This window comes from Peromyscus eremicus, chromosome 18 (genome assembly GCF_949786415.1).
Source record: "Peromyscus eremicus chromosome 18, PerEre_H2_v1, whole genome shotgun sequence".
NCBI classification, from domain to species: domain Eukaryota; kingdom Metazoa; phylum Chordata; class Mammalia; order Rodentia; family Cricetidae; genus Peromyscus; species Peromyscus eremicus.
In genome coordinates this window covers 27,518,565-27,545,687 of record NC_081434.1, presented here as the reverse complement: position 1 = coordinate 27,545,687, position 27,123 = coordinate 27,518,565, and the positions used below count along the sequence as shown (strand labels likewise).

The 27,123-nt window shown below is 39.9% G+C and overlaps 1 protein-coding gene across 2 annotated transcripts in view; it reads left to right on the top strand.

Moving 5' to 3' along the window:
- Positions 1–27,123, top strand: part of Kitlg (KIT ligand) — an 82,951-nt gene that overhangs the window by 51,936 nt on the left and 3,892 nt on the right. Inside the window, exons 4-9 of one of the 2 annotated variants that reach the window (XM_059245439.1) lie at positions 9,573–9,743; positions 12,241–12,391; positions 13,083–13,166; positions 20,762–20,871; positions 21,701–21,768; positions 22,670–22,745. In XM_059245439.1, the coding sequence (XP_059101422.1) occupies positions 9,573–9,743; positions 12,241–12,391; positions 13,083–13,166; positions 20,762–20,871; positions 21,701–21,768; positions 22,670–22,709 (624 nt within the window). In that variant the 3' untranslated portion in view covers positions 22,710–22,745. The remainder of the gene's footprint in view (positions 1–9,572; positions 9,744–12,240; positions 12,392–13,082; positions 13,167–20,761; positions 20,872–21,700; positions 21,769–22,669; positions 22,746–27,123) is intronic. The other variant, XM_059245441.1, reaches the window with a different exon arrangement.

Below are 27,123 nucleotides of genomic sequence, written 5' to 3'. Positions count from 1 at the left end.
AGTAGAGAATAATTATCTTTACCTATCAGCAAGGTATTTTCAACTCTAGTAAATTTAGCAAATATTTTAATGTATTGGCTGTTTTCAATTTCATCCTTTTGTGTTTTCATTTCTGTTACTCTGGCAAAGGTCCGTTCCATGATCATGATTTACGTTTTATTTTTTTAAAGATTTTTAATATTTGAAATTGTGTATATGCACACACACACACACACACACACACACACACACACACACACACGTATGCACATGAGTGCAGATGCCCATGGAGGCTAGAGGTATTGCTAGACATGGGTGCTAAGAACAGAACTTGGGGCCTGGGAGAGAAGTACATCTCTTAACTGGTGAGCCATTCCTCCATAGCACGATTTTAGTATCAACAATAGCGATTCCTCAAAGATATCATAGTCCAGTTAATTTCTCTGGCCATGGGAACTTTGAAGAAGGAATTCAGTTAAGATTTTTGAGATGAGAAGATTAGCCTGGATTATCAAGAGGTAGTTCAGTTAGGATTTTATTATCCAGTGGAGCCAGTCCATGCACTTGCATCCTTTTCAAGGAATCTGATGTGTCTGAGATAGAGAGGGAGATTTGCAGACGTTCTTCTGCTGGCTTTAAAGATGAGTGCAGCAGCTCTAGCAATTCTGGCGGGTGGCCTGTAGGAACTGGAAAGGGCAGGGCAAAGTTCCCCCTCAGTACGATGAGTGACTTAATTTTATAGTAAGATTTATTCCACATGTCTGGCCTCAAGAACTGTACAATAAACTTGATCTTGTCTAGCAGCTCCGTGGTAATTTGTTCTAGCTACAATAAGAAGTCAACAGATCCTATCTTAAAGTCCCCCTCAAAAGTTCCTCAGCCTTTTTTTTTTTTTTTTTTTTTGTCTTAATGGCAATGCACCCTCCCCCTTGGTAAAGTGTTCCCTTTTAAATGTGGTTGAGAGTTCCTACTGATTCTGTGGACTTTATGCATTCTAAGCCATGGTGTCGCTTCATGACTCCTGTTCAGATGGCCCTTCCCAGAGTGTGCAGTGTATGTAGGCCATCTCCCACAAGGCAACTTGTTTCTCTCACCTGGTGAAGATGTTCAACTGATTTCTGTGCATGTAATCATTAACAGTCTTGGGGACACTTTAAACCCACGTGAACAACTCGCTCCTTATCAAAGTTTATAACTACTGACCCTTATTACCCGGAGCTAATCTCTACTATTCCATTTTTTTCCGTTTTTGTTTGTTTGGGTGCTGGGGATCAAACCCAGAATTGTGCCAGGCACACTGAGTTATAGGCCTGGTTCCTAAAGCAGTTTTTAAAGGAACAGCTAAGAGGGAAGTGATTGATTGAGGACCTCCATTCTTGCTGGGACAGTAAACCTCCTAGGTGTCTTCATTTGTAGCTTTCCTGGGGCACGCACATGTTCACTCTGAGGCTCTTTCACAGGCTCTGTGTTCTTTTCACCACCCCAGGACTTATTGTTGGTACTTCGGTTCCTGGTTTGACAGAGAGGCTTAAAAATGATTATGCAGTTGTGGATCTACCCTTCCTTCACATGTGCTGAATGACTTACTGTTCATCTTCTGAAACAGGAAAAGGCGTTATTGCAACGAGGGCTCAGAATACAGTTTCCTGATTGGTTACAGGGCTATTTGATTGACAGTCTTCCCCTAGCCTACAAACTTGACAAAAATGAAGACTATACACGTTGTTGTTGTTGTTGTTGTTGTTGTTGTTCTGTTCTGCACCTGCAGTGGCTTCTGGGTAGTGGGCATTTACCGAAGGATGTATGGAAGGGAAGTAGGAACATTTCCTGATGTGTCATTGTCTCAAGTGTCATTGTCTCACGTGTCATTGTCTCAAGGTCCCAGGCGATGTGACGGCTGGGTGCCTGTAACTCAACACACAGTATCTGAACCTCAGCAATGCTTCTGTCTTGTCTTGGGCACATCCTATGAGGTCTTGGTTGTAAGCATTTTTTAGTTGTTCATTTGAGCCTCCTAATCTATTTGTACTGAATCATTTCTGTTCAAAAACTATCTCATTGTTCTAGTTTGCTGAAGGCTGAGACCCAAACCCTTAAGCTTGATGTTTGTAAGACTCCGACTCCCCATAATCTTGCCTCATCCTAACCTTGCCATTGTAATATCCATTTTTCCTCTACACCAACTCACTACCCTACCCTGATGAATTGCTGCCCCTTGAAGTCCTGTGTGTTCTCAACTCCTGTGCTATATGCTGAATCTGCCCACTTACCCTACCATGGAATTATGGCTATTTTGGAACTGAACATATCTTAGCTAACAGCTATTTATTTATTTATTTATTTATTTATTTATTTATTTATTTATTTATTTACATGTAAACAGTGTTCTGTCTGCATGTGTCCCTGCCCGCCAGAAGAGGGCACCAGATCTCATTACAGATGGTTGTGAGCCACCATGTGGTTGCCGAGAACTGAACCCAGGTCCTCTAGAAGAGCAGCCAGTGCTTTTAACCTCTGAGCCATCTCTCCAGCCCAGCTAACAGCTCTTTTAAGAGCAGATTAAGGTCTTGTTTTCACACAAAGCCATTACCTGCACTTCTAGATTGAGTTTTCTCTTCTCCCTTTAATATGGGACCATAGGAAATTAACACCACATAGAGTTTGAGCTGAGTGTTTTGATTAATGCTGAAGACATAGTGGTCAGCAGCACTAACACTGTGCATGTTGGAGGAATGTTCTCTTTTATTTTATTAACTCTTGATTTCTGTGGAATTTCCCTAAAAGGTATTCATTTTGGGTACAACAGCGTATCACTTACAGGGCAGCTGTAAGTATCCTTGGTAAGTGCTCTTCTCAAGAATGTTGTGAGGAACAATTAAGACATTAAAAAAAAAAGTCTTATGTGTGGCGTGCACATGACAATTGTCATCATCGTCATCCTTATTATTATCATTATGATGATGATAACTTGGCTGGTCTCAAACTCAAAGTCCTCCTGCCTCAGCTTCCCAAGTGCTTGGTGCTATTATACAGGTGTGCCACGATGCCCAGATGGCATGGCTATGTTGTTGGTTTCTTTATTTATTCTGTCTTAACTACAGAAAGAGCAGGGATGGCCTCTTTGCCTTATTGTATTCCTTTCCATTCTCTAGATGACTCTATGCATATAGTACTTACTCAAAAACTGCTTACCAGAGAACATTTAATTGTAGTGAAAGTGCTAGGTTTCTGAGTGTTGAAGAAGCCTGTCTTGTACCACTGATAAGGACTCCCATGGTCCTTTTTTTTTTAACAATAGTAAACTCAAGCTTAACCAGGAAAAGGAAGGGGAAGAGAAAAAGAAAAGGATGGGACAGGAGGAAGGAAGGGAAGGTAGGCCCCATTGTTATTGTAGCTCGCTGCCAAGGGCCTGGGCATGTGCAAGTCTCACGAGAACCAGGTTGCAAAGACAGCAGGCTTTCCTTAGCTTGTGTCTGATTCTCTGCAGACTCTCCTTGTGTCTCTTCAGAATGCTGCTTCTTTGTTCCACAACCATCTCACAGTCCCCAAATTGACACCCTATAGGTTTAGCCCGGCTCAAAGACTAATTCTAGCTCTGATCACCACTTCCAGTTGTGGGAGGGATTTCTCCTAGTGGCTTATCTGAGTCAGGTGTCCACGGCCATCTAATCAGTGGTCCTACAGAACATGTCACTGTACATATGGATTTGGATGGTCCACCCCTATGATATGGAGTACTTACTATAGAAGTTAAATTAAGTTAAGTAGGTGAGTGTACTTATCTCTTCATCTATTTCAACCTCCAATTTAGGAAGAAAGTATTACTTTTAATTTTTTATTTTATTTTATTGAGAGAGAGAGTCTTCTGTAGCCTAGGATGACCTCAAACTCACTATGTAGCCAATAATGACCTTAAATTCCACATCCTTCTAATTCATCCTCTGAAGTAGTGGGGTTAGAGTCCCATGCCACCAATACCTGCCTTAAGAGAGTTTCTTAAAAAAAAAAAAAGAAAGAAAAAAGAAGGAAAGAAAAAAGGAAATGGATAAACTAGGATTTCGAATACTGTTTTAAAGGGCTTTTATTGTACTCACACTACAGCACTGAGGCTCATATTGATAAATGAGATTGAGACCCTGTTTAGAACATATAGACCAAATTATGCCTGATAGAAAAAAAAAAAAAGAGCCAAGTGTGGTGGTATTGTGTTCCCCAAATTATTGTGTACGCTAATAAACTTATCTGGGGTCAGAGAACAGGACAGACACAATATTAAACATGAGGATAGGCAGTGATAGCACACACCTTTAATCCTAGCATTCCAGAGGCAGAAATCCATCTGTTCAAGGATACAGCCAAGCATGGTGACTCACGCCTTTAATTCCAGAAAGTGAGCCTTTAATCCCAGGGAGTAGTGATAGAAAGCAGAAAGGTATATAAGGCATGAGGACCAGAAACTAGAAGCTTTTAGCTGGTTTAGCTTCAGGCTTTCGAGCAGCAGTTCAGCTGAGAGCCATTGGGATGAGGACACAGAAGCTTCCAGTCTGAGGAAACAAGACCAGCTGAGAAGTTGGCCAGGTGAGGTTAGCTGTGGCTTGTTCTGCTTCTCTGACCTTCCAGCATTCACCCCAATAACTGGCCGCAGGTTTGATTTTATTAATAAGACTCTTTAAGATTCATGCTACAGCCAAGTATAATGTTCAATTGTTGAGTAGCCACATTTAAAAAAGAAAAGTTTAGGGCTAGAGAGATGGCTCAGAGGTTAAGAGCACTGGTAGTTCTTCCAGAGGTCCTGAGTTCAATTCCTAGCAACCACAATGGTGGCTCACAACCATCTGTAATGAGATCTGGTGCCCTCTTCTGGTGTGCAGACATACATGCAGGCGGAACACTGTATATTAAATAAATTTAAAACAAAAAAGAGAAGTTTAAAAGAACAGATGCAGTTGAATATAATAAATTGTATTTAGCTTGCATTATGCAAAATACAATCATTGACTTTACAATTAATGTAAAATTACCAATAGGGTATTTTTTTACCTTCCGTTCATTGTTGACAATCTACTGCACATTTCATGCCTACAACAACTTCTAATTCAACACTAAATGTTCATCGTGCATGTTGTAAGAAGTAGCCACAGGTGGGGATCGACTCCAGCATATGCCAGCACCAAAGAAACAGATCCCTCTATTTTACAGTGGGAGGAAGGGAGGCGCTAAATGGATTGACTTGCCTAAAATTCAAAGTGAGGCAACTGTAACTAAGAACTGGTTCTGTGGCGATCTGCCTCTGCTACCCTCCCCTCCCTGCCGTGTGTCCTCACTTGTCTATTTTGGGTCTGGCTCAGAGGCCATTTACCGTCCCGTCCCAAGAAATAGCGTGTATTGATACTGCTTGGGTTGCATACCACCTTAGTCAGATTGAGTATTTTGTCCATCTCTTTCATTCAAAAGAGAAAATGCAAATTGAGTGGAATAAGCTCTGAAGATCCAAATGAGTTGTTCCGGGGAGGACTCACAGAGTCATCCCCAAACCCAGATCATCCAGAAGGCATTAAGTTTTTGGGGAGTCTACACTAGCCATGTCAAGACATAATGTTTTACAGAGTGCTGTTTTTAGGAAACTTTAGATTTGCCCACCCACGGAATCATATTGCTGGTGCCAAGAATTAGAAGCTGGTGAATACTTCTCATAAATATCATTCAAAATTTACCAGCTAGGGCTTTTCTCCCTCAGAATCTGACTGACCTTGGCACTATGCAAAATTTAGGCTTACTAAGAAAGCACTTAACTTCCAAGTATGCCAGTGTACTGTGAATCCCATGAATCTTATGGTGACCACAAAGACTGTACGTCTGAAACTGATGCAGAATAATGTTTCGGATTCTGAGAGGACAAAATAGGCCAGACATAGCAATCTCTACATTCTCTTCATGCGTGACTCAAATTGACCAGTTCTGATATTGTAGAATGGCTCCATTACATACCTTACAGAATCCATGCATCTTCTTTTTAACATTTGTTTGACTTTAGGAGAGCATGGATATTTTCATCATTGCCCCTCACAAACAGTCATATGCCCTGGTGTTCAGAATACTGATAATTATGTTTGCCTTTCAAATATCTTATATTTAGTCAGGTAGTGAAATCATGTTGTTTGGTGCCCACGGGACATTAAAATCTCTAAGAAAGTTCGCAGCTAAATCAGTAGTGGTGGCGATCTGCTCGTAATCCAAAGACGTTGGTTTAATGTCGGGAGGTCAATTAGCATTTTCGATGAATATAGGTTACAAATATATAGAAGTAGGCAGCATACACTGTTCCAATAGTCTCAGACAGGCCCACTCTAATTAACCTCCCATCACACCAGAAGGTAACAGGAAGGAAGATAAGATTACATGCAGTTTGGAGCCAAGGAGAAACCCAGGCAAACTTTCCTCTTCAAAGCAGTTTTAATTCCTTCTTTTGATAGATATGTGTATGGATTAGAAAAAAAAAGAAAAACAGTCAAATTCTATGTCCTTCAGAAATGTGAAAGTCATATGTTGTCTCTGGCATCTTGGGTTACTGCTAACTCTCCTAATCCTTCACATTCTTGGAGCAAAAGAGAACATTTCTATCTTCTAATGACTGCTGTAAGTTAATATTTGTTTTAAAGTATTAAAGTTTGAAATGGCCCCAGAAAGATAAGAAGCATCGATAATGCCATTTTTAAGGCAAAGGAGAAAGGATTCTCTTTGTGAATTTGTCAACACTTAATCATCTATTTCATAACCATAATCTTGGAAGAACTGAGAAACAGACTTTCCTACCATCTCACAAATGAAATATTTGGTCCACTGTGCTTTGTTCTCTTTGCAAATCATTGACTATATTTAATTAAAAAGTAATAAAAAAAAAAAAGAAGGAAGAGAAACTGCTTGATGTTCTGGTCAAAACTGGTTCCCCCTGAGGGCCCCCCCTGCCCCCCCAACCCCAGTGCTGGGAAGGTGAAAAGAGGTTGACAGTGAATACAATTTGTTTACTTTGGTTGTCTCTCCAATAGATCCAAGAGTCTTAAAAAGGGGCTGCCTAGCTGAGTAAACAAATTAGTGAATGCATAGGGCTGAGTTGAAGAGGCAGTCTTTTCAGAACTATGGCACAAACAATAATGACCGTTGAATAAAATATAACAAGGGCTTAGAAATATGTGAGCTTTGAACAGGATGCCCAAAAATGTCTAGCAAGCCTGCTGTATGGTGGCATGTTTCTTTAATGCCAGTACTTGGGAGATGGAGGCAGGAGGATCACAAGGTGGTGGTTCATCTGGATTTCATAGCAAGATCTTGTCTGTGTTGCAGGATGGGGGATGGGGATAAAAAGGAAAGAAATGAATGAATGATTTTTTTTTTCTTGCTTTTTCGAGATAGGGTTTCTCTGTGTAGCAACAGCCCTGGCTGTCCTGCAACTCGCTCTGAGACCAGGTTGGCCTTGAACTTACAGAAATCCACCTGCCTATGCCCTTTGGGAGCTGAGATTAAAGGCGTGCACCGCTACCACCCGGCTGAATGAATAAATTTATGTCAGACATTTTTTTTTTTGCTATTAAGACATTGTCCCTGTGTTTGAAAGGATAAACCTTGAGAAATTCTATCACTCAGACTTGATTTAAGTCTGTGAAAATGAGAGAAATCATAACTAAATAGACAGAAGAAGACGAAATGTCATAAATAGAGTTGAACAGGGGAGTGGTAAGTCTTCTGAAATTTCCCCAGCTCAAAAATAAGAAATGAATGAACGATCTTCCACTAAAGCCAGGGGGCTTGGCCAGGGGGTGCACAGAAAGAGAGAAGAGAGAAAGAATGCTTTTTTAAAAAAAGGAACAACCAGCCGGGCGGTGGTGGCGCACGCCTTTAATCCCAGCGCTCGGGAGGCAGAGGCAGGCGGATCTCTATGAATTTGAGGCCAGCCTGGGCTACCAAGTGAGTCCCAGGAAAGGCGCAAAGCGACACAGAGAAACCCTGTCTCAAAAAAACAAAACAAACAAACAAACAAATAAATAAATAAATAAATAAAGGAACAGCCACAGGATAAAAGGGGTACCTTACTTCAAAACAAGGGAATTTAATTGTGTCAGAATTTGTGTCCAAGAGGATAGGCAAGAATATTGGTAGCGTGGAATAAAGAGATGCATTATCATTGAAAATTTGCATAACTGCAGCTGATTATACAGGTTGGTGAAGGCTGTGTGTGCTACTGTATAAATGGTATTGTAGCGTGTGCTGTGTTCCATATCCTATTGGCCCTTGCTCAGAAGGCTGCCACTTGACTTATAGTGGCCCAATAGGAAAGATACTCACAGAGTGGATCAGTACGAAAGTCTGACAGCTTTGAAAGGGACTTGTTAGGAATCCAAGAAGGAACTTGGGGGTTTTGAAGTGTTTCTGTTGAGAGCTGGCTTCCACACATGTGCATTGTGTGTTTGCCAGGTGCCCTTGGACCCCGGAAAAGGTCATTAGGTCCCCTGGAACCGGAGTTAGAGATGTTTGTGAGCTGTCCTGAGGGTGTGGGGAAGTAAACCCGAATCCTCTGCAAAAGCAACTGGTGCTCTTAGCCACTGAGTTGTTTCCCCGGGCTCTAACTAATTCATTTTTTCATTCATTCCTATATCCTTTTAGTACATTATTTCTCAGCAACCCCCACCTACCTCAGAATACTCTGCAGTAGAGGTACCACAGAGAACAAGAATTTTTTTTATAGTGTTTCCCTGGTGCAACTTATGTTAAAAATTATCCACACTACCTCCTTCATTTTCAGGCTAGACACACGTGCAGTGTGTGATTCCGAGTTCATGTTGTTTGCCTGGAGTCTCTCAGCTCGACCTGAGTGCAGCGAGGCCCAATTCCAGCTTCTAGTAGTTATCTAACGAGTGGGCAGAACTGGCTCCGTGAGTTGTGCCTGCTTGGTTTAGTGTCCCACTATCACAACCTTGGAATTTTAGATAGTTTTTGAACAAATGGTTGGATGATAATTTTGAACAAGAAATACACTTTCACCTTGCGCTTACTCCCACAAATAACACAGCTGGTACTGTCTCTAGGCTGAAGGGCTTCGTTTCAGATCTCAGACCACATCCCTACCCATGTAATCTATCTGTTTAGAAGCCTTGAAACCTATCAAGACCTTTAGGTTCATTTATATTAGCCTGAGAGTTCCTTCAGAGCTAAGACTCCCTTCCCTAGCAATTTTTGATAATCCAATCTGTATCTAATGCTTATTTGAGGACACAGTGAGTAGAACATAAATAATCTTCCATAGAATTAAAGTCCATTAATAGATGTACTTTGTGTGGGGTAAGGGTCACCTCTGTATTGGCTTTATTTTCTTCGTGGAAGGGCAAAATCATTCACCACTTCCTCCATCTCCATGCGTTTTGTTTATTTTGAAATGGACGCTAAATCAGACTTGATCGAGACAAAAATTGACCTGCTGTGTTCTAAGGAAATCCTTTGTCCTGCAGCCAGTGACTAAGTCATTGACAGCTTTGAAGAGCCCTCTGGGTCTACCTCACTATATTCATGGATGCTTGGTCTTCTCTTTGAATCTTTTCCAGCCTAGTCATTGTTGGTTACGAAATATGGTAGTCCAATTGTCACTCAGCTTGACTGACCTTCTGGACAAGTTTTCAAATATTTCTGAAGGCTTGAGTAATTACTCCATCATAGACAAGCTTGTGAAAATAGTGGATGACCTCGTGGAATGTATGGAAGAAAACGCACCCAAGGTAATGTGGTAGTCATCAGAATTAATTTTCTCCTACATCTCTTAAGACCTTTCCTGTTGAATGGTATTGGTGGGATGAGAGCCTCATTTTGTGTTCTTTTAAATTATAAACTTTTAATTTAAAAATAGTTTAAAAAGAGTTCATAATCTAGTTCTACTGCAAGGCTGAAATGGATATTCAGGCCTAAATATTGCCACCTAAGGTGAAAATATAGTATCTTTACACTGTAATGCTAACAACAATTTTGCTTTTGCCTTTATTTTTATTCATACCGCAGTGAAGTTCCTACCACCTTTCTAGTAAGTTACAGATGTATTTAAACCCAGTGTTGCTCTTGGAAAACTCAGATTACTTGCCCTGTTATCAGTGATGTAATTAACCCACAGTGACAGCAACAGTGAACTTTGGTTCCTCATGTCACTATACAACTGTCTCCATCTTGAGGGTCTGAACATAACTCTAGTTTGGCTTCTGAGCTTATGGAATAGTAATGTATCCCAGGACTTAAGGAATTAACAGTAAGAGAGAGGTTCAAATTCTTAGTTTAACTCAGTTTAACTTTTCTGTACTTTACTTTCTTTATATCTAAAATGGGGACAGTGGCACAATCCCTTTCCCAACGATCAACAGTAGAGTGTCTTTGAACACCAGATCCAGTAAAATAAATGTGGACACATCTTGATATTGTTTTTTGTAGTACTATCTCTGGAATAGACTAGGTCTTGAGCGGGGAGAATCTAATTCAGTGGTTCTCAGTCTGTGGGTCATAACCTTTTTTTGTGGGTGGGATGACCCTTTTACTGGGGTTGCATATCAGATATTTATTTTACAATTTATAACAGTATCAAGTAGCAAGGAAAATAGTTTTATGGTTGGGGGTCACCACAACATGAGGAACTGTGTTAAAAGGCCCCAGCATTAGGAAGGTTGAGAACCACTGATCTAATTAGATACAGGGGCTCAACTAGCCAGTTTAGCCTATTGGACTTCTAGAAATCTAAACACATTTTTTTTTAAGTCCTAAATGTTCTCTCCCTGTTCTCATCAAAACTCCAGCTATTTTCAAAACTCAAGTCTTTCTTAAAAAAAATATTTATTTATTTATTATGCATACAGTATTCTGCCTGCATCCCTGCAGGCCAGAAGAGGGCACCAGATTTCATTACAGATGGTTGTAAACCGTCATGTGGTCGCTGGGAATCAAACTCAGGACCTCTGGAAGAACAGCCAGTGCTCTTAACCTCTGAGCCAGCTCTCCAGCACCCAAGACTCAAGTCTTACTTACTAGAGCCCAAGAAATTATAGATGTGTGCTGTTAATACTATATACTATTAATTGTTTATGTGTTCCTAACATAGAGCTATGATTTGAGTCTTTAAGCTTTATATAAGTCAATCATATTATTTTTATGATGTGTTTCTTTCATTCTGCATTGTTTATAAGATATACTAACTTCCATAATCAACATAATAGTTGATTTTTATGCTGTTTATAGGGTATTCCATTATTAGTGAGAATACCACTATTTATTAAGCCACATATCCATTGATTGATATAAAGATTACAAACACTGCTGCTACAGTTTTTCTCTGTCTTATGGTATGTGTGCATGAGAATTTCAGTAGGGAATTTACCTGTAAGTAGAATTTCTAGATCAATGTATAAGAATTTCCAGTGGGGCTGGAGAGACGGCTCAGCAGTTAAGAACAATTACTGTTCAGGCAAAGGGTCCAAGTTTATTTAGTTTCTAGAACCCATGTTGAGCAACTCACCAATCATCTGTAATTCTAGCCCCAGAGGGTATGGTACCCTCTGCAGGACTCCATGGGCATCTGTACTCACACATACACATACGACTCTCACCCCCAACACATATGTACACATAATTCAGAAATAAAAAAAATTAAAAGAGTTCCCTTCAATCCAAATCCTTGTCCATATTTAATATGCCAAGATGTAAATTCTTAGAACACGTGTTATGGAGGCGTCTTTTAAAAGCTAACACTCACTTGGTGTGGTGACACACACCTTAATCTCAGCACTTAAGAAGCAGAGGCAGGCAAATCTCTGTGAATTCAAGGCTAGCCTGGTCTACAAATGGAGTTCTAGGACAGCTAGGGCTGTGAGACAGAGAAACTATGTCTCAAAAAGCCAATAATGATAAAAGCTAACACTCATACTTTAATAAGCTTTTTTGTAAATTCTTAATTATTTGTTGGAATCATTTCATTGTCTTGTTGTATTTCTTTGTTCTTTCTGCCCCACCCCCTAGTTGCTTTGGTCCTGAGTCTCAGACTTATCTGATGGCATCATTAATCTGTAGCTAATCTGAGTTGTGTCTAGTAGAACAGCTGTTCAAAACTGTTTGCTTGTAGAGTTCAAATACTTGAATCTCTGAGAACATAGTCAATAGTCCATTATCTGGACATCAGTCAAGTCTATGAGTTATTTGAAAAATGGAATCTTATTTATTTAATTTATTTATTTATTGGTCTAGAATGTAAAAGAATCACCGAAAGAAGCCAGGCTCTTTACTCCTGAAGAATTCTTTAGTATTTTCAATAGATCCATTGATGCCTTCAAGGACTTTATGGTGGCATCCGACAATAATGATTGTGTGCTTTCATCAACATTAGGTCCTGAGAAAGGTAAGGCATTTAAGCATTTCTAGTTTAAATGTATATAGAAAGACAAATCGTCTGAATCAACTGAATGTGTTGCTATAGTAAGAACATGTGTGTTTTTCTAATAAAAAAAGCAAATATCGATGACTACTAATGATTATTAATCACTAGAGATATCTCAGTTTCCAAGACAAACACAGTACTTAATATTTTTAAATTGAAGAATTGTGGGAGTTAACATTACATGATGGTGGTTCACATTTTTTCTTATCTGATATTTGTTAGTAGAGTAGAATTATGTTATTCCTTGTCTCCAGTGTCCCTGATGTTCACTTCTCATATCTTTTCCTTAGGACTTAAATTCTGATCCTTATTAGTTAATTCTAATCCCTGTTCTCCCTGAGCTGGGTCCCTATGACAGAACTAACTTCATTGCTTTCTTTTAAAACATGACGAATTACCAACAACTTTCCATTGTTCACGTTTCTTAGCATGGGTATGCATGCAATAAATCATTGTTCTACAAGACTGACTATGATGGACTTCTTGATACAACTGAGCTGCAGGACTGAGTATGGAATAAATAGGAACTGAATGATCTAGATTTGGGGAGCAGGCCCAGCACATACTCTGATATTGCACTTTCACCTTTTGGGGACTCTGTAATTCATATAAATCACCATGTAACACTGACGCATTATTGCTTTCTATTTAGATTCCAGAGTCAGTGTCACAAAACCATTTATGTTACCCCCTGTTGCAGCCAGCTCCCTTAGGAATGACAGCAGTAGCAGTAATAGTAAGTACACGTATCTGCTTTAATGCATGCATGGCTCCGAGTAGCCTCTATAGGAGTATTGCATGGACTTTACGGAAATTTTATACATTATTACTAATCATACTGTTCTGTTACTGTTATTCCTTGTATGGTCTTCCTGACAATTAAATATCTGATTTATAGAATTGGATTACCCTAGAGTTTAAGATAATGATGAAGGAATTAGGCCAATGAACTTTCTGCTAAGATTGTTTTAAATAAGGCATGAAATTAATTGTAGATATATGATAAAGACTTCTTTATTTTTAAATCATTGTAGGCTTAAAATAAACTTTATGGAGAATGTCCCTGGTCAAAATGGAGTTTTAAAATTTCAAGTGCATGTGCTAACTCTCTTCAGTTCCAAGGATATTTTCAGTTTTGTGTCTCAGTATGTACTACTGCATGTTTAGAAAATTGGTGACGTCGTTATTTTACCTAAGGATGTATATTGGAGGAGAATGTACTTCTTTCCCTAAAATTTCTGTCCTCTTTACCCAAGAACCCAGGTTCCTGGAAGACTATCTTACTTTCAAGTCTGTGCAACAATAATTACAAAGGTTATTGAATATACTGTGTATACTTTGGTCTCATTGTTTTACAGATTTATAGGAGCTCATAGAGTTTTCAAAGAAAAATCTCTGAAGTACACATTTCAGAATTTTTTCCATCAAACGTTGTCCTGAACCTAAAATAAAAATATATATAGTCTATCATTCTAAAGAACATCTATCTATGCATTTCACAGTGTAGTTGTTTAATATATCAGGTGGAAGGATGCTGCCAGAGCTCATTGGCTGGCAGTCTACAACGTCCAGTGTTTGCAGGACAGGCTCCAGAAACCTAAAATTCGTAATACAGCAGATCTGACAAGTTTCTGAAAGGGACTTGGCCTTGTATGCATGTGTCAACTTAAAGCTTTCCTACTCATCTTCTCGGAGAAACCACTTTTAGCATCTGTCTCTGTTCCTGTCTCATTGATATTAATATTAATAGCTACTATTTCCATCTTCCTTACTTGGCTTTTAATTTACTCAACCTGTCCCAGATTCTTAAGTTGGAAAAATTACATCGTTGATCTTAAACTAATTTTTTTTTTCTTAGAGGGTAAAAGTTCTTTTGTGTGCACTGGTGTTACTGAGTCCCATACACTTCTGTATACTGTGTTTCTATGGTTTTTCAAAAATATGCATACGTGCGTTGGTTCTTTTGGAAATGAATTCTTGATGTGTAACCGGGCTTACTCTCTGCCTGCCTCAGCCTCTGAAGTGCTGGGATTACAGGTATGTGGTACCACACCCAGCTGCCTCTGGTATTTCAACTCTTCATGTATAATGTCATTGTTGTGGCTGAGCTTGGATCTGTCACCTTTTCCACTTGCTTTCCTGTTCTAATTTTTGTACTCTCTTTCTTCATTCTAGTCCCTTTATTCTGAGGGATCCATGTCATCTCTATTTGACCTTCAATATCTCTTTTCATTATTTATAGTGATTTGGGGAACTAAAATATACATCTTAACTTGTGATATTTTTCTTAGAGCTAATATTGGTGTACTTCAAGAAAAACACGGACCTTACCTGAACCAAGCTATTGTGTTTATACATGTCATACCCTTAAGTCATAAACCCTCATATTTAGAGTTTTCAAACTGTTGTTCTAAGCGACTATGTGTCCTTTCAAGTAGAAAAAAGTGTGTCACCTTTTGTGTTATTTTCGTAGCTTCCATTCTTTCCTCAATCCAAGTTTCTACCTAACATTACTTCTTTTCAGGAAGTAAGAACCCCTCTAGCATTTTCTGTAACACAGATCTGTTGGCAACAGATCTTTTCTTTTTTTTTATTTGAAAAATGTTTGTAGTATTTGTTGCATGTAGAGGTACTTTTTATTAGGTAGGAAATTCTGGCTTAGTAACTTTTTCTTTTCTTCCTTTAAAGACAGCATTACATTTTCTTTCTGCCTGCAGATACTGTATCTGAAAGGCAAAATCAGTCATTTGTGATGTGTTTTTTCTTCATGTACTTTACACTGGATGTATTTCCCCTTATGTTATCTTCTTTTATTTTTTGAGCAATGTGAAAGATGCCAATGACAGGTGACTTCCTTTGTATTTATTTTTCCTGGATTTTTGTCTAGTTTCTTGAATTTCTAACTTTATTTTCAATCCCAAAGCTAGGGAGAGTTTGCTCATAGTTTTTGCAAATATTTCCTCCTTATTCTCTTGTTTCTCTCCTGAGATAACCAACCAGTCACACATAATTTTGTCAGTTTGGTGTTGTGGTAGGTGGCACAAAAGTCACCTTGTTTTTATTTTATCTTTTTCTTTTTCCTTCTCTTAAGAAAAGATCTTCCATAGTCCAAGCTAATCTTGAATTCCCTGTGTAGCTAGGCTGGTCACAGGTTTCTGATACTTTGCTTCCACCTCCCAGGTGCTGGGATTCCATGTATTCATTTTGTGAAACCTCTTTATCTTTGTTGATTTCAATCCATACTCTTCACTTCTTTGTTTTCCAGTTTGCTTAGGTTTCCTTCTACCACCTCTGGACTAAATCTTAGAACCAGAGTCTGCTTTCATTTCTAGTTTCTTTTTTATGTTCTAGAATTTCCATCTGCTTACTCTTTATGTTTTGGTGCTGAGATTTTTCCTTTTTTTCCCTGGTTTTTCGAGACAGGGTTTCTATGTGTAGCTTTGGCGACTTTTCTGGAACTCACTCTGTAGACCACGCTGGTCTCGAACTCACAGAGATCTGCCTGCCTTTGCCTCCCAAGTGCTGGGATTAAAGGGGATTAAAGGTGTGCGCCACCACCGCCCTGCGGTGCTGAGATTTTCTATCTTCATTATCAAGACATTTTCTTTTTTGTCTAACACTCTTACCACCTAAGTTGAAGATGTCTGTCATCTGAGCATTTAATCTCTATGGCTTTGTGTGTGTGTGTGTGTGTGTGTGTGTGTGTGTGTGTGTGTGTTCCTGATGTGGCCAGATATTTCTCTATAAACAGTCAGTAATAATTTAACATATGCCGAATATCATGACTGTTATGTTGTTAGATGGCTTCTGGGTTCTGTAGCATTCTTTGAGAGGCCATTGAGTTTTGTTCAGAGGGTCATTACTGATCGATAAGCTCCGCCTTCCTTTCCAAGCTTGTTTTAAAACTTGGTTAGGGACAAGGAAAAGGTAACCTCGTACTTAAGGTTTGAGGTTTCTGAGTTGTCTCTAGAGTACTATGGATACTGAACACTCTGTGCCACAGACCTCTGTGTGTTGTTGTGAGACTGTGGTGTGTCTGCTCGCTGTGTTCCTGCCAGCCTTTGTTATGTGTCTTCCTGTGCATGTACAGATTATTATTTGTCTCTTTAAGAGACTCATCAAAAGGTTTGAAATGCTTCTAATTTGCACAGTTCATTTCCATCAAGTACAACCCTGAACTTACCCAAGTCAGCAACCCTTAAACTTCCATCCCTCAAGAGAGCATTGAGTCTTAGTGGAGCTCTCTCTCCCCAGCCCAAAGAAGCCAAAAGCTAGAAACTAAATCAGTAATGGGTCTCACTCACTTTGTTTATTTCTTTCTGTTAGTGATCACACCTTTGTACTGTTTGTGGGCTAATTTGTGAAATTCATATAATGTTTCCAGGATTATAATGATGTGGTTTGAGATGGCTATCACCATCATGATTAAAAGCAAAAGAATGTCCTACTTACCAACTTCAAGAAAACTTGGATGCGAAGTCCAAAAGCTATTTAAACCTTTTTATTGTTGTTGGCTAGGTAGACATCCATCCTGTTCTAGCTTTCCTCTCCTTCTCTGTTTTTATTTATTTTGCCCTTTTGCTTTCTTACATGTCACAGCTTGGCTAGGAATAATGTCACTCATAAGTTAGATACCAATGTGTAGAACAGTCTTTTGTGGTGCTCACATCCTAAGAGATATGAAGGAAATATCTACATACAGTGTATAATGTGAATCATCATAGAAGTTTAAAATGGTTTTACTTGTAGCGTCAAGGAAATTAATCTGTTTGGGGGAAGAATGATCAGGAAAATTTGAAAAAAGCATCGTAGTTTGTAGAGATAAGAGTTATAAGAAGTCAGGTGGTGTTTATATCTTAGGAGGCAAGGGCAGGTGGATCTGTGAGTTCAAGGCCAGCTTGGTATACAGAGTGAATTCCAGGACAGCCAGGGCTACACAGAGAAACTTGTCTTGAAAAACAAAACAAACAAACAAAAGAGTTATAAGTTGTGATAATCAGAGGACCAAGACATATCAAAGATGTGAGTGGGTAGGGGGAAGTCATATACAGGCCTGTCATTTATATGAATGGGATTATAGTTACAGAGTAAATAGTACCATTCTTTATGCAAAACAAAATAGTGTTTCCTGAACACTTACATTTGAGAGCCTTCCAAACAGTGTTGAAATAGTATAGAAAGAAAGCCTTGCTTTGTGATCAAGTACACATCTCCTAGAGATCTGTTATGAATCAGGAGACTTGGACACATGACAGCATGCTGGGTGACCTTAGGCAAGTTGCTTATGCTTTCTAAATCTTTAGTCTGGTGTGTGATAATCCCCCCTTACAGGACTTCTGTGAATTTAAATCAGTTGGTATGCATGTGCATGGAGCCATACTTAATGTCTAGTAAGAGTTAGTCATTGATATGAAGACAGCTAGACCGTGGGGCAGTGACCCCTTTGAGTTTGGGATCTAAACCATTTGCCTGTTTCCTAAGCGCCAAGAGAGCCATTGTCTTGGAGTTCTTAAGCAGGCTAACACCCTACAAAGAAGCCCAGCAAGATTAATACCATTGTCTGTGTTCCAGGTATTTTCCAGATGTTGATTACTGTGATTTGTAACAAATCAGTCCATAAGCTCTTTCAACCACGGACAGGTTCTAATAATAATGAGATATAATCCATGCAGTTATTACCCAGGGATTGAGGATGATTCAGATCCTGTCTAGATTGGCTCTCTTTTCCTGCAAAGTCTTGGCCGGCAGTCTCTGTATGAAAGCACAGCTCTGTTATATGCATGGGCTTTGGTTCAAATACTCTTCATGTGGGCCCTGAGGCATCCAGTTCTGGTGGAGAGCTGCGGTGGAGGTGCTGAAGTCCTCCCTGGAGTTAGTGTAAGGAGCCTTTTCTGATAAAGCTATTCTCTCTCTGCAAGGATTGGCACGATTAGTGTACCTGGGGGAACTGAGGCCTGGTTTCCAAGTGTGAGATAACAAAAGCAACATTGACCTCTGGAAAAGGAATATCACCATGCCTTTTCTTCCCCTTGTCTTTATGGTTCTTCTCTCTTCCTTTCCTGTAGAAGGAATGTTGTTGCATTTAGGCTGCACAACTTGTGCCTACAGTCGTGCTAGGGTGAATGGTCCCGGTAGATAGTGGCAGCCATATCTGGTTGTCCTTCAAAGGGAAGACAAACACAGATAGTCTAATTATTTATTTGTAGACAGTGATACTGAAATTTCCAAAGTGGTAAAATTGCTTGTGATGTAGGTGGCTGAAGTTTTTCTGTGTCTCTCCTGGTCCGCAGCTGCTCAGACCCAAGTAAATACACAGAGGCTTATATTAATTAAAACTGCTCAGCCATTAGCTCATGTTTACCACTGACTAGCTCTTACACTTAAACTCAGCCCATTTCTGTTAATCTATACATCTCTGCGTGTTCCATGGCTTTACCTGTGTACCATTACATGCTGCTCTCTGGATGGCGGGCTGGCATCTCCTGACTCAGCCTTCTTCCTCACATGATTCTCCTTGTCTACTTATCCCACCTATACTTCCTGCCTGGCTACTGGCCAACCAGCATTTTATTAAACCAGTGTACAAAGCATAATCCCACAGCATTTCTCCTTTTCTGTTTAATTAAAAATGAATGTTCATAGTAAAATTATATATAACAAAACAGTTATCAAGTAAGAATTACAGTTACAATATCTAGTCTATTTATAGATGTATATCACTGCTTCTGTTATACTCAATCTGTTTGTAACTCAAGGGAAATTTTGTTTTGGAGAGAGAAATGCATATTGGTCCCCAACCTAGGATACCTAAAACATGTCTGTCCTGAGGCTGTATGATGTAGCAGACCAGAGAACTGTTCATTTTGTCTTGAGGAAGTGGTTTATTACTATGTAAGTGAGTGGCACCCCTTCCCACAACTCCCCACACAATTCCTGCATTTTATACGGAACACCCACACCTTAGTTTCCTCTCTAACCCATGAATGTGCAGGAGCTCCCAAGTAAACATGATGTTGGAAGTACAGGAATCAGAATTAGGAAATTCCCTCCTCGTCCTTTACACATGCTGGAGGATTAGCGGATTCCTGTTCTCATTATAGTAGATAAGATTTATTTCTTACCATTTAGATTAAACCTGTGAGTTTTCCCCTTATCAGCAAGAGTTTACATACACAGTAGATCTGTTCCTTTGTAGTAATCCCTTAGAGGGGTGTCAGATGCTAAATAAGTAATTGGAAGCTGACCTCATGAACAAATTCCTGTTATAAGGTTAGCTAAAAGCTGTCACTTTACCTTGATCCTATTTTAATGTGGGTCCTGTAATTGTTGGAAATTTCTAATTTCTTAGAAAGGAAATTCCAGGCTAGCAAACATGCCAAGGTTTCCAAGTAACTAAGTCGTTCTTCGTAAGGAGTCCTATAGGAAAATAAGAGTCAGTTCCGCTTTGGGAGCAAGAGACCTAGATGACTCTTCCACCTCTCGCCCCAGCACTTTATCTGTTTTTTATTATACTCTTCAGCATGGTATTATCTCTTATGGTATCTGTCAGTACACACGCACACCTGAACACACGCACACACACAGAGCATATAAACATTATTGGTATATATTTCTTAACTACTTGCAGCTTCTCAAGGAAAGGTGAAGCAGGATCAGGGAAGGTATCAGCTGTCAGTACCATTGGCTTTTGTCCTTAAGGTATTATCTTGAGAGGGGTGACAGTGGTGGCAACGGTCGTTCTTCGGGTCATTTCAAACTTTCTGATGTAGAAAGTAAAAAAATCCCATTCCCCTGCGTGTACTGAGGTTGTGAATGAGCAAAGAACCGTCATCGTTTTAAGGCTGCTTAAAGTGCTGTATCTGCAGCATGCATTTAATACTTTACTGTCTGCAACAGACTAACCCCAGCTGAATGCATGCAGGATCTGATCCACCTTGCAAGGCTCTTTAAAGTTGGGGGGGTCAGAATGCTAAAGAGCGAGAAAGCTAGATAATATTGGACAATCGATTAGAGAAGAGAGATTTGCTTAATGGTAGAAATCCCTCCTGCCCAGGAATATATCAATCTTGTATTCCAAATATGCATGAACCTTAAGCACTTGAAGTCTCCTGCCTGTTGAGTTTCTTTCCTTTTTTAAAATGCCTTCATCTTTTAGAGGTTATATGGATTTATACTGCTTGCAAAAAGAAAATTCAACAGAAAAGCCTGCTTTTTGAAAACTGTAAAGGATTGTCCACGTCAGTACGGAAACCTTTGGGAACAACCACAGCGTAATGGGCAGACCTCCAGAAGTCAGCAGCTGTATTTACCACCGTGTTGTTTGAATTACAGGGAAAGCCGCAAAGACCCCTGAAGACCCGGGCCTCCAATGGACAGCCATGGCATTGCCGGCTCTCATTTCTCTTGTAATTGGCTTTGCTTTTGGAGCCTTATACTGGAAGGTGAGCATTGCTATTCTTCCCACCCCATCATCAACTTCACATATTTGTTCATACTATATAAACATATATACACGTGATTAATATACTCTTTTCCAAGAAATGCTTCTGTGCTGGTGGGGGCAGTCATTTTTACTATAACGTAGAGCCTCAATGAAATTCAAGCTTTAGAAAAACTTCCCATCGTTCTTCATCGTGCATTGGAGCAGTCCTGGAACAGAAAATGCACACTGAAGGGGGGTGGGTCCCAGTTTAATGGTCTGAATTAAATAGGAAAAGGAAGAAAATATGTTGAGAATCATATGCTTGTACTTAAAAGCCAAGCAGAAGTGTCTTTATGTGGCTGCTACTTGACATGCTACCTCTTTTGTTCTCTTACTGAAGCTTGTCTAAAATTTTGAACGTGCTAAATCATTGTGACTTGGCTTCTTAATTTGGTTACTATTTATAGAACAGCCTAAAAAATGTTGAGTTGATAATACCTGCATCATTTTCATTGCACACAAAGATTTTGCATGCTTAAGAAAAAGGATGGGGTGGGGGAAGAAGGTGGAGGATGGCTCACTGGTTAAGTGCACTGGCTTCCCTTCCAGAGGACCTGGGTTCATTTCCCAGCACCCACATGGCAGCTCACACCTGTCTGTAACTCAGTTCCAGGGAATCTGATACCCTTTGCCCCAGTGCACATAAAATAAAATCAGATAAATTATTAAAAAAAGGAAGAAAGAAAAAGGACCCAAGACGGCAGTTAATTGCCTTCAACAATACAAGTGAAGACCACTGCTGTTTCTATAGTACACGTCATTGGTTTGTTTGTTTTTGTTTTTCCCAGAAGAAACAGTCAAGTCTTACAAGGGCAGTTGAAAATATACAGATTAATGAAGAAGATAACGAGATAAGGTATTTTGCTCTCTTAACCGTGTGCTCAAATGAGCTTGGAGTTACCATTTCTCCTGCTGTGCATGTGCATGAGCGTGAACGTCTTTGTTCATTGTTGGGCTGCCCCTGCCATGCAGTGTATTCCAGATCTTTTGCTGTTTCTGACCTCCCTCAATCCTGGCCTTTCCCTGTGGAGTAACTGTCTCTGAAGGCCCATTTGCCTGTGTTCTCTTTTCCACAGACGGCTGCGTCCTTTGGAGATAACCTTTTTCACCCGTGTCTGTCTGTCTTATATTTGTTGCCTGAGTTGCTATCTCAGAATCTTCTTTCACCAGCTCTTGTAAATGCTTTCTTTGTCGTGGTCCTTCGTAAATCTCTGTGATGCTACTTCCCGCTCAAAACACTTTAGATGACTTTCTCTTGCAGCCTTAATACAACTTTTTCCTTCAGTCTGGTTTCTGCAGCCCTTAACTTTGACCAGTTTATTTAGCATTTTATCTGAAGCTAAACAAAACCATTATTTTAAATGTTTTCCAACCTACTGTAACTGACCCAGATGACTCTTCCACCTCTCACCCCAGCACTTTATCTGTCTTCGATTATAATCTTCAGCATGGTATTATCTCTTACTGTGTCTGTCAGTATACACCCACACGTGACCCAGCATATAAACATTATCGATATATATATATATTTTAACTTATTTCAGCTGGTGATGTTGAGACAGTGTCATCTCTCTTCCCTATAGGACAGACATGAAGATAAGCTTCTTACGTGTCTGAATTATCCCCTCCCTGCCCAGCCATTTTTTTGCTACTGTATTTACTGCATTTCTAGATCAGCGTCTCTCAATGCCCAGCTGGTGATGTGCTTCAGAATCGCCCCAGAAGCAAATGAGGATTTTTTTCTTGTTGTTTTTCAGTATGTTGCAACAAAAGGAGAGAGAGTTTCAGGAGGTGTAATTGTGGATGTATCAACATTGTTACCTTCGCACAGTGGTAAGTTACTGTTGCTGGAAATCAAGCCGTAGGAGCTTGCAAGAACCTGGCGAGAACCGTAGAAGATCTTAAACGCCAACATTTAGAAACAAACTTTACTGTTATGTCCTTGATGGCACTGATGTCTAAATGTAGGCTGAAGTTGTTACAAAGTTGAGTTGTGTGTCTCGCACTGGCAGATTCTCAGGTTCTTGAAAGGTAGGGAGTCTTGGTCCACATTCGTGGGCTCGTTTTAGATGGGAGAGACATAAAATATTAATTATTGATGGTTGACTTGGAGTGAAAGGAAAAGAACAAATTAGGAGTAAAATAAAATAATAAAGAAACAATAAATACAACCAATTTTATTTAGGTGTGACTATTATCAAATGCTAGTGACCCATTTGTAGATATTTAATAAAGAGAAAACCCCAAACTATTCTCCTACCATTTAAAGGAAAAAATCAGTGTCTCCTAGTCAGAACAAAACTGTCAAGGCAAAACGTCACTTGGTGCAGGCCTGCTTGGTGTACTGAATCCGTAAACCAAGAACAGATATCTGATGTGATTGTGTGGTTTGGGGTGGGAGACATTGTACAAGAAAGAAGAGTATGGCAAGGCAAGAAGGGACAGATGTTCATTATCTCTCATGCTATCTACTTTTCCTGCTCTCAGGTAGAGACGTGGTTGGTGGGACACCCAGAAAGCCATCAACTTAATCCATTATCAGTTCAGCCTTTGACTCACTTTCACTTCCGGTACCTGGTCATTAATAATTGCTCACTGAGCCTTATGTGCATTTTCTATAGCTAGTAGGAATGTCTGCTTCTCTCCCCAGAGCCTCTCACTTCTTCCTCCACACCTTCGTGTCAGAGGACCATTTGCTTCTTACTTCAGATAGAGTGTCAGCTGAGCTCTCTCCTTTCCCTACAGGTCACTGTCCTTCCAGCTGTCACTCTGTCCCAGATTCCAAAATTATCTCTCCAGAGTGAATCTTCCCTGAGGGGACCCTGGGTCATAGTCTCTGCGTCTTGCTCTAATAACTCACTTTGATTGGTATAAAAGACCATTTTTTAACAACCGGACTTACCATGAGATAGTAATTGCTCCATATACGTTTGAATTTTGCCATCAGCCATCCCCCTGACTGCCACGCGCAGAGCATGAGTATAGCTCTTATCTGCTCCCATCCCAGCTTCCCGAGGCTCATTTTTCCCCTCTCTAATAATATAAGAAATGATAAAGAAATTAATCTCCCTCCCCCCAAAACAGTATTCTCTAAGCTGAAACCATTGTTTTTACTAGAAACCCCTTTCTCTTTCCTCTAGACCCAGCACAAACATCACTGTGTCTTTCTCATAACTGACATTCACTTCCTTAACACCAGTCGTTCACCACCTCACCTTAAAGGGTTAATTGCATCCTAAAAGCTCAGGTGCTTTCCACTGTGGTTTGGTTTGGGGATTGCATTTCAGGGATCCTGTCTTGGTACCTAGTTCTTCAATCCTGTGGTTGGGATTGTGGCGTTTGCCCTGTGACATTTGGATTATGATGGGGGAACCCAAGCCACTACTTAGGAGGAAAAGAATTGATGACATTTTAGAACAAACATATCAAAGGAGTTACGCATACTTCCACTAGTCCTGTAACGTGCAAGGACAGGAACAGGGTCTGTCTGGTTCACGCCTTATCCCCAGAACTGAGCACATTGCAAGGACAATATGGATTCTTGGTGAATGTTTGTTGAACGAATGAATTGGTGAGGCTTAAATTATTTTAACCGAGCAGAAGGGAAAACACTGAATAGTTAATTCTCTGAAGGAAATAAAATTTGTAGACCAAAATAAGAGTAATATTTTAAAAGTAAAGAAATAATGTGGAAGGAATTAAATGATGAGCTGGAAACAAAACAAGTTTTTTTTTTAAGTGTCAAAGTTGTGTTTATTTGGCATCAAACATGAAAAATTATATATTACACTAGAATTTGACTTTGTCACCTAGATGATATCAACTACCCATACAACAGCTGGGCTTGTTGTACGGAATACAGCTTAAAAGAGAGAAATAAAATAGAGATAGCTTGCATTAAAAGCTTCATTTATGTTGGTACGTTATAGGGAAATTGTGTTCTTTTTTTCTTCTCACAATGTTATTCCAACAAACTGTAAAAGGTACATTGGTGCACGCACAACAGCATAGCATAGTTGTGTGCTTGTGTTAGTTATGGCCTACAAAAAAAGGCACTAATACAGAATCATATTTTGAAGTAAGTTTACGAAGTTCAGAAATAACTAATGGAGTATGCGCAGGATACACAATAAAAAGTGAAGAGATGAGGCCATGAATATAGAAGATGTGAACTTGTCACAACCCCAGATATTGATGTGGACAGCATCCCTTAGGGTTGTGCCAGGCACCCTCACAGGCCATCTCTTTATCTGAAGGGGAGGAGAAATCACTGGCAGTAGAGCAAAAACTTGGTCCTGTGATTGATAGAAGTGATGCTTATGTATACTAGATGCATCAAATGATCGATGATTGGTAGGAATTTTTGTTGTTGTTGTTGCTGTTTTTATTTTTTGAAACAGGGTTTCCCTGTAGCTTTGGAGCCTGTCCTAGAACTCACTCTGTAGACCAGGCTGGCCTCGAACTCAGAGATCCTCCTAACTCTACCTCCTGGGTGCTGGGACTAAAGGCGTGCGCCACCACTGCCCTGAGGTTGGTAGGATTTTATTAGCAATAGAGAGGGTTAATGTAGATACAAAGATGGCAAGGGCTCAGAGTACATGCTATTACAAAGCCGTACACTTGGTAGAAACGGAAGTCACATACACAGGGTGTCTTAATTAGGGTAGCTATTGCTGTGATGCAACACCATGATCAAAATGCAAGTTGGGGAGGAAAGGGTTTATTTGGCTTATGCTTCCTAATCACTGTTCATTATCAAAAGGATTCAGGACAGGAACTCAAACAGGGCAGGAACCCAGAGACAGGAACTGATGCAGAGGCCATATAGGGGTGCTGCTTTCTGGCTTGCTCAGCCTGTTTTCTTACAGAACTTGGGACCACCAGCCCAGGAATTGAACCCCCTACAATAGGCTGAGCCTTCCCCCATCAATCACTAATTAATAAAATGCCTTACAGCTGGTTCTTATGGGAGACATTTTCTTAAATGAGGATCCCTCCTCTCAGACGAGTTTAGCCTCTGTCAAGTTAACATAACAACATCCGGCACACAGGGTCAATGCCGGAAAAAAAAAGAGTGGAAATCAGTTTGAAGGCACATTTGAATTCTAGGAATACAGCTTGTGTTCCAGTAGATAACCTAAAAGCTGTTTGAGGGGTTGGAAAAGTGTTAGCAATGTCATGGAAGCTGAGACTTAGGAAAAGTCATCAGATGTTGGTGTGGCCCGAGGGACAGAGGTTTGAACTGGAGGGAAAGGTTATGCCCAGGAGAACTGTCTTCCGTTCAGATGGGAGAGAATGAGAACCAAGGTCAAGGCCATGGCAATTAAAAAAAAAAAAAGGACCACTTTGGAGACATCCCAGTAGAACAATCATCCAATCTTTACTGGTAGACTGGACAGCTTGATGGGTGTCAGCGATGATTGGGAATTGAAGACAGAAAGGGTGGTGGTGCTGTTAAAAGAAATGGAGCCCGGTGGTGGTGGTGGTGGTGGTGGTGGTGGTGGTGGTGGTGGTGGTGGTGGTGGTGGTGGTGGTGGTGGCGGTGCATACTTTTAATCCTAGCACTCGGGAGGCAGAGCCAGGTGGATCTCTGTGAGTTCGAGGCCAGCCTGAGCTACAGAGTGAGTTCTAGGAAAGGCACCAAAGCTACACAGAGAAACCCTGTCTCAAAAAACCAAGAAAAAAAAAAAGAAAGAAAAGAAATGGGATATCTGAAGTCAAGAGAGAGCTCTTGATGGATATTGATAGTTCTGAGAAGTTACCATGTACAGTGACCTTCAAGGTATGGAGGTCACTTGGGATTAGAACTGTCGATGGGAATTTGAGAGTCCTCTACACAGATTCTGACTGGAGACCTTGGGGAAACCATTGTTGGCTCCCAGAGAAGGCTCAGGCTGCTGGTTGGTAGTAGTAAAATAGCATGGACTTGTAGCATGCATTTAATTACTTTCAGTTATTTTACCATGGTTAAGAGTAGAAAGTAAATTACTCTAATTTCAACAAGTCTTAACATTATATATTTCTCATATATTTATTATAAATTCAATATATAAAATTTTAAGTCTTTGTGGAAATGTATATATTATAATTCATATTTATACATCCACTCACACACACACACATAGGAGTAGAAAGCTGTAAAGGGAAGGTTAAAAACAGGATGCACTAAAATTTTCCTGTCGATCTGAGCTGTACTGGGAGAAATGGATCT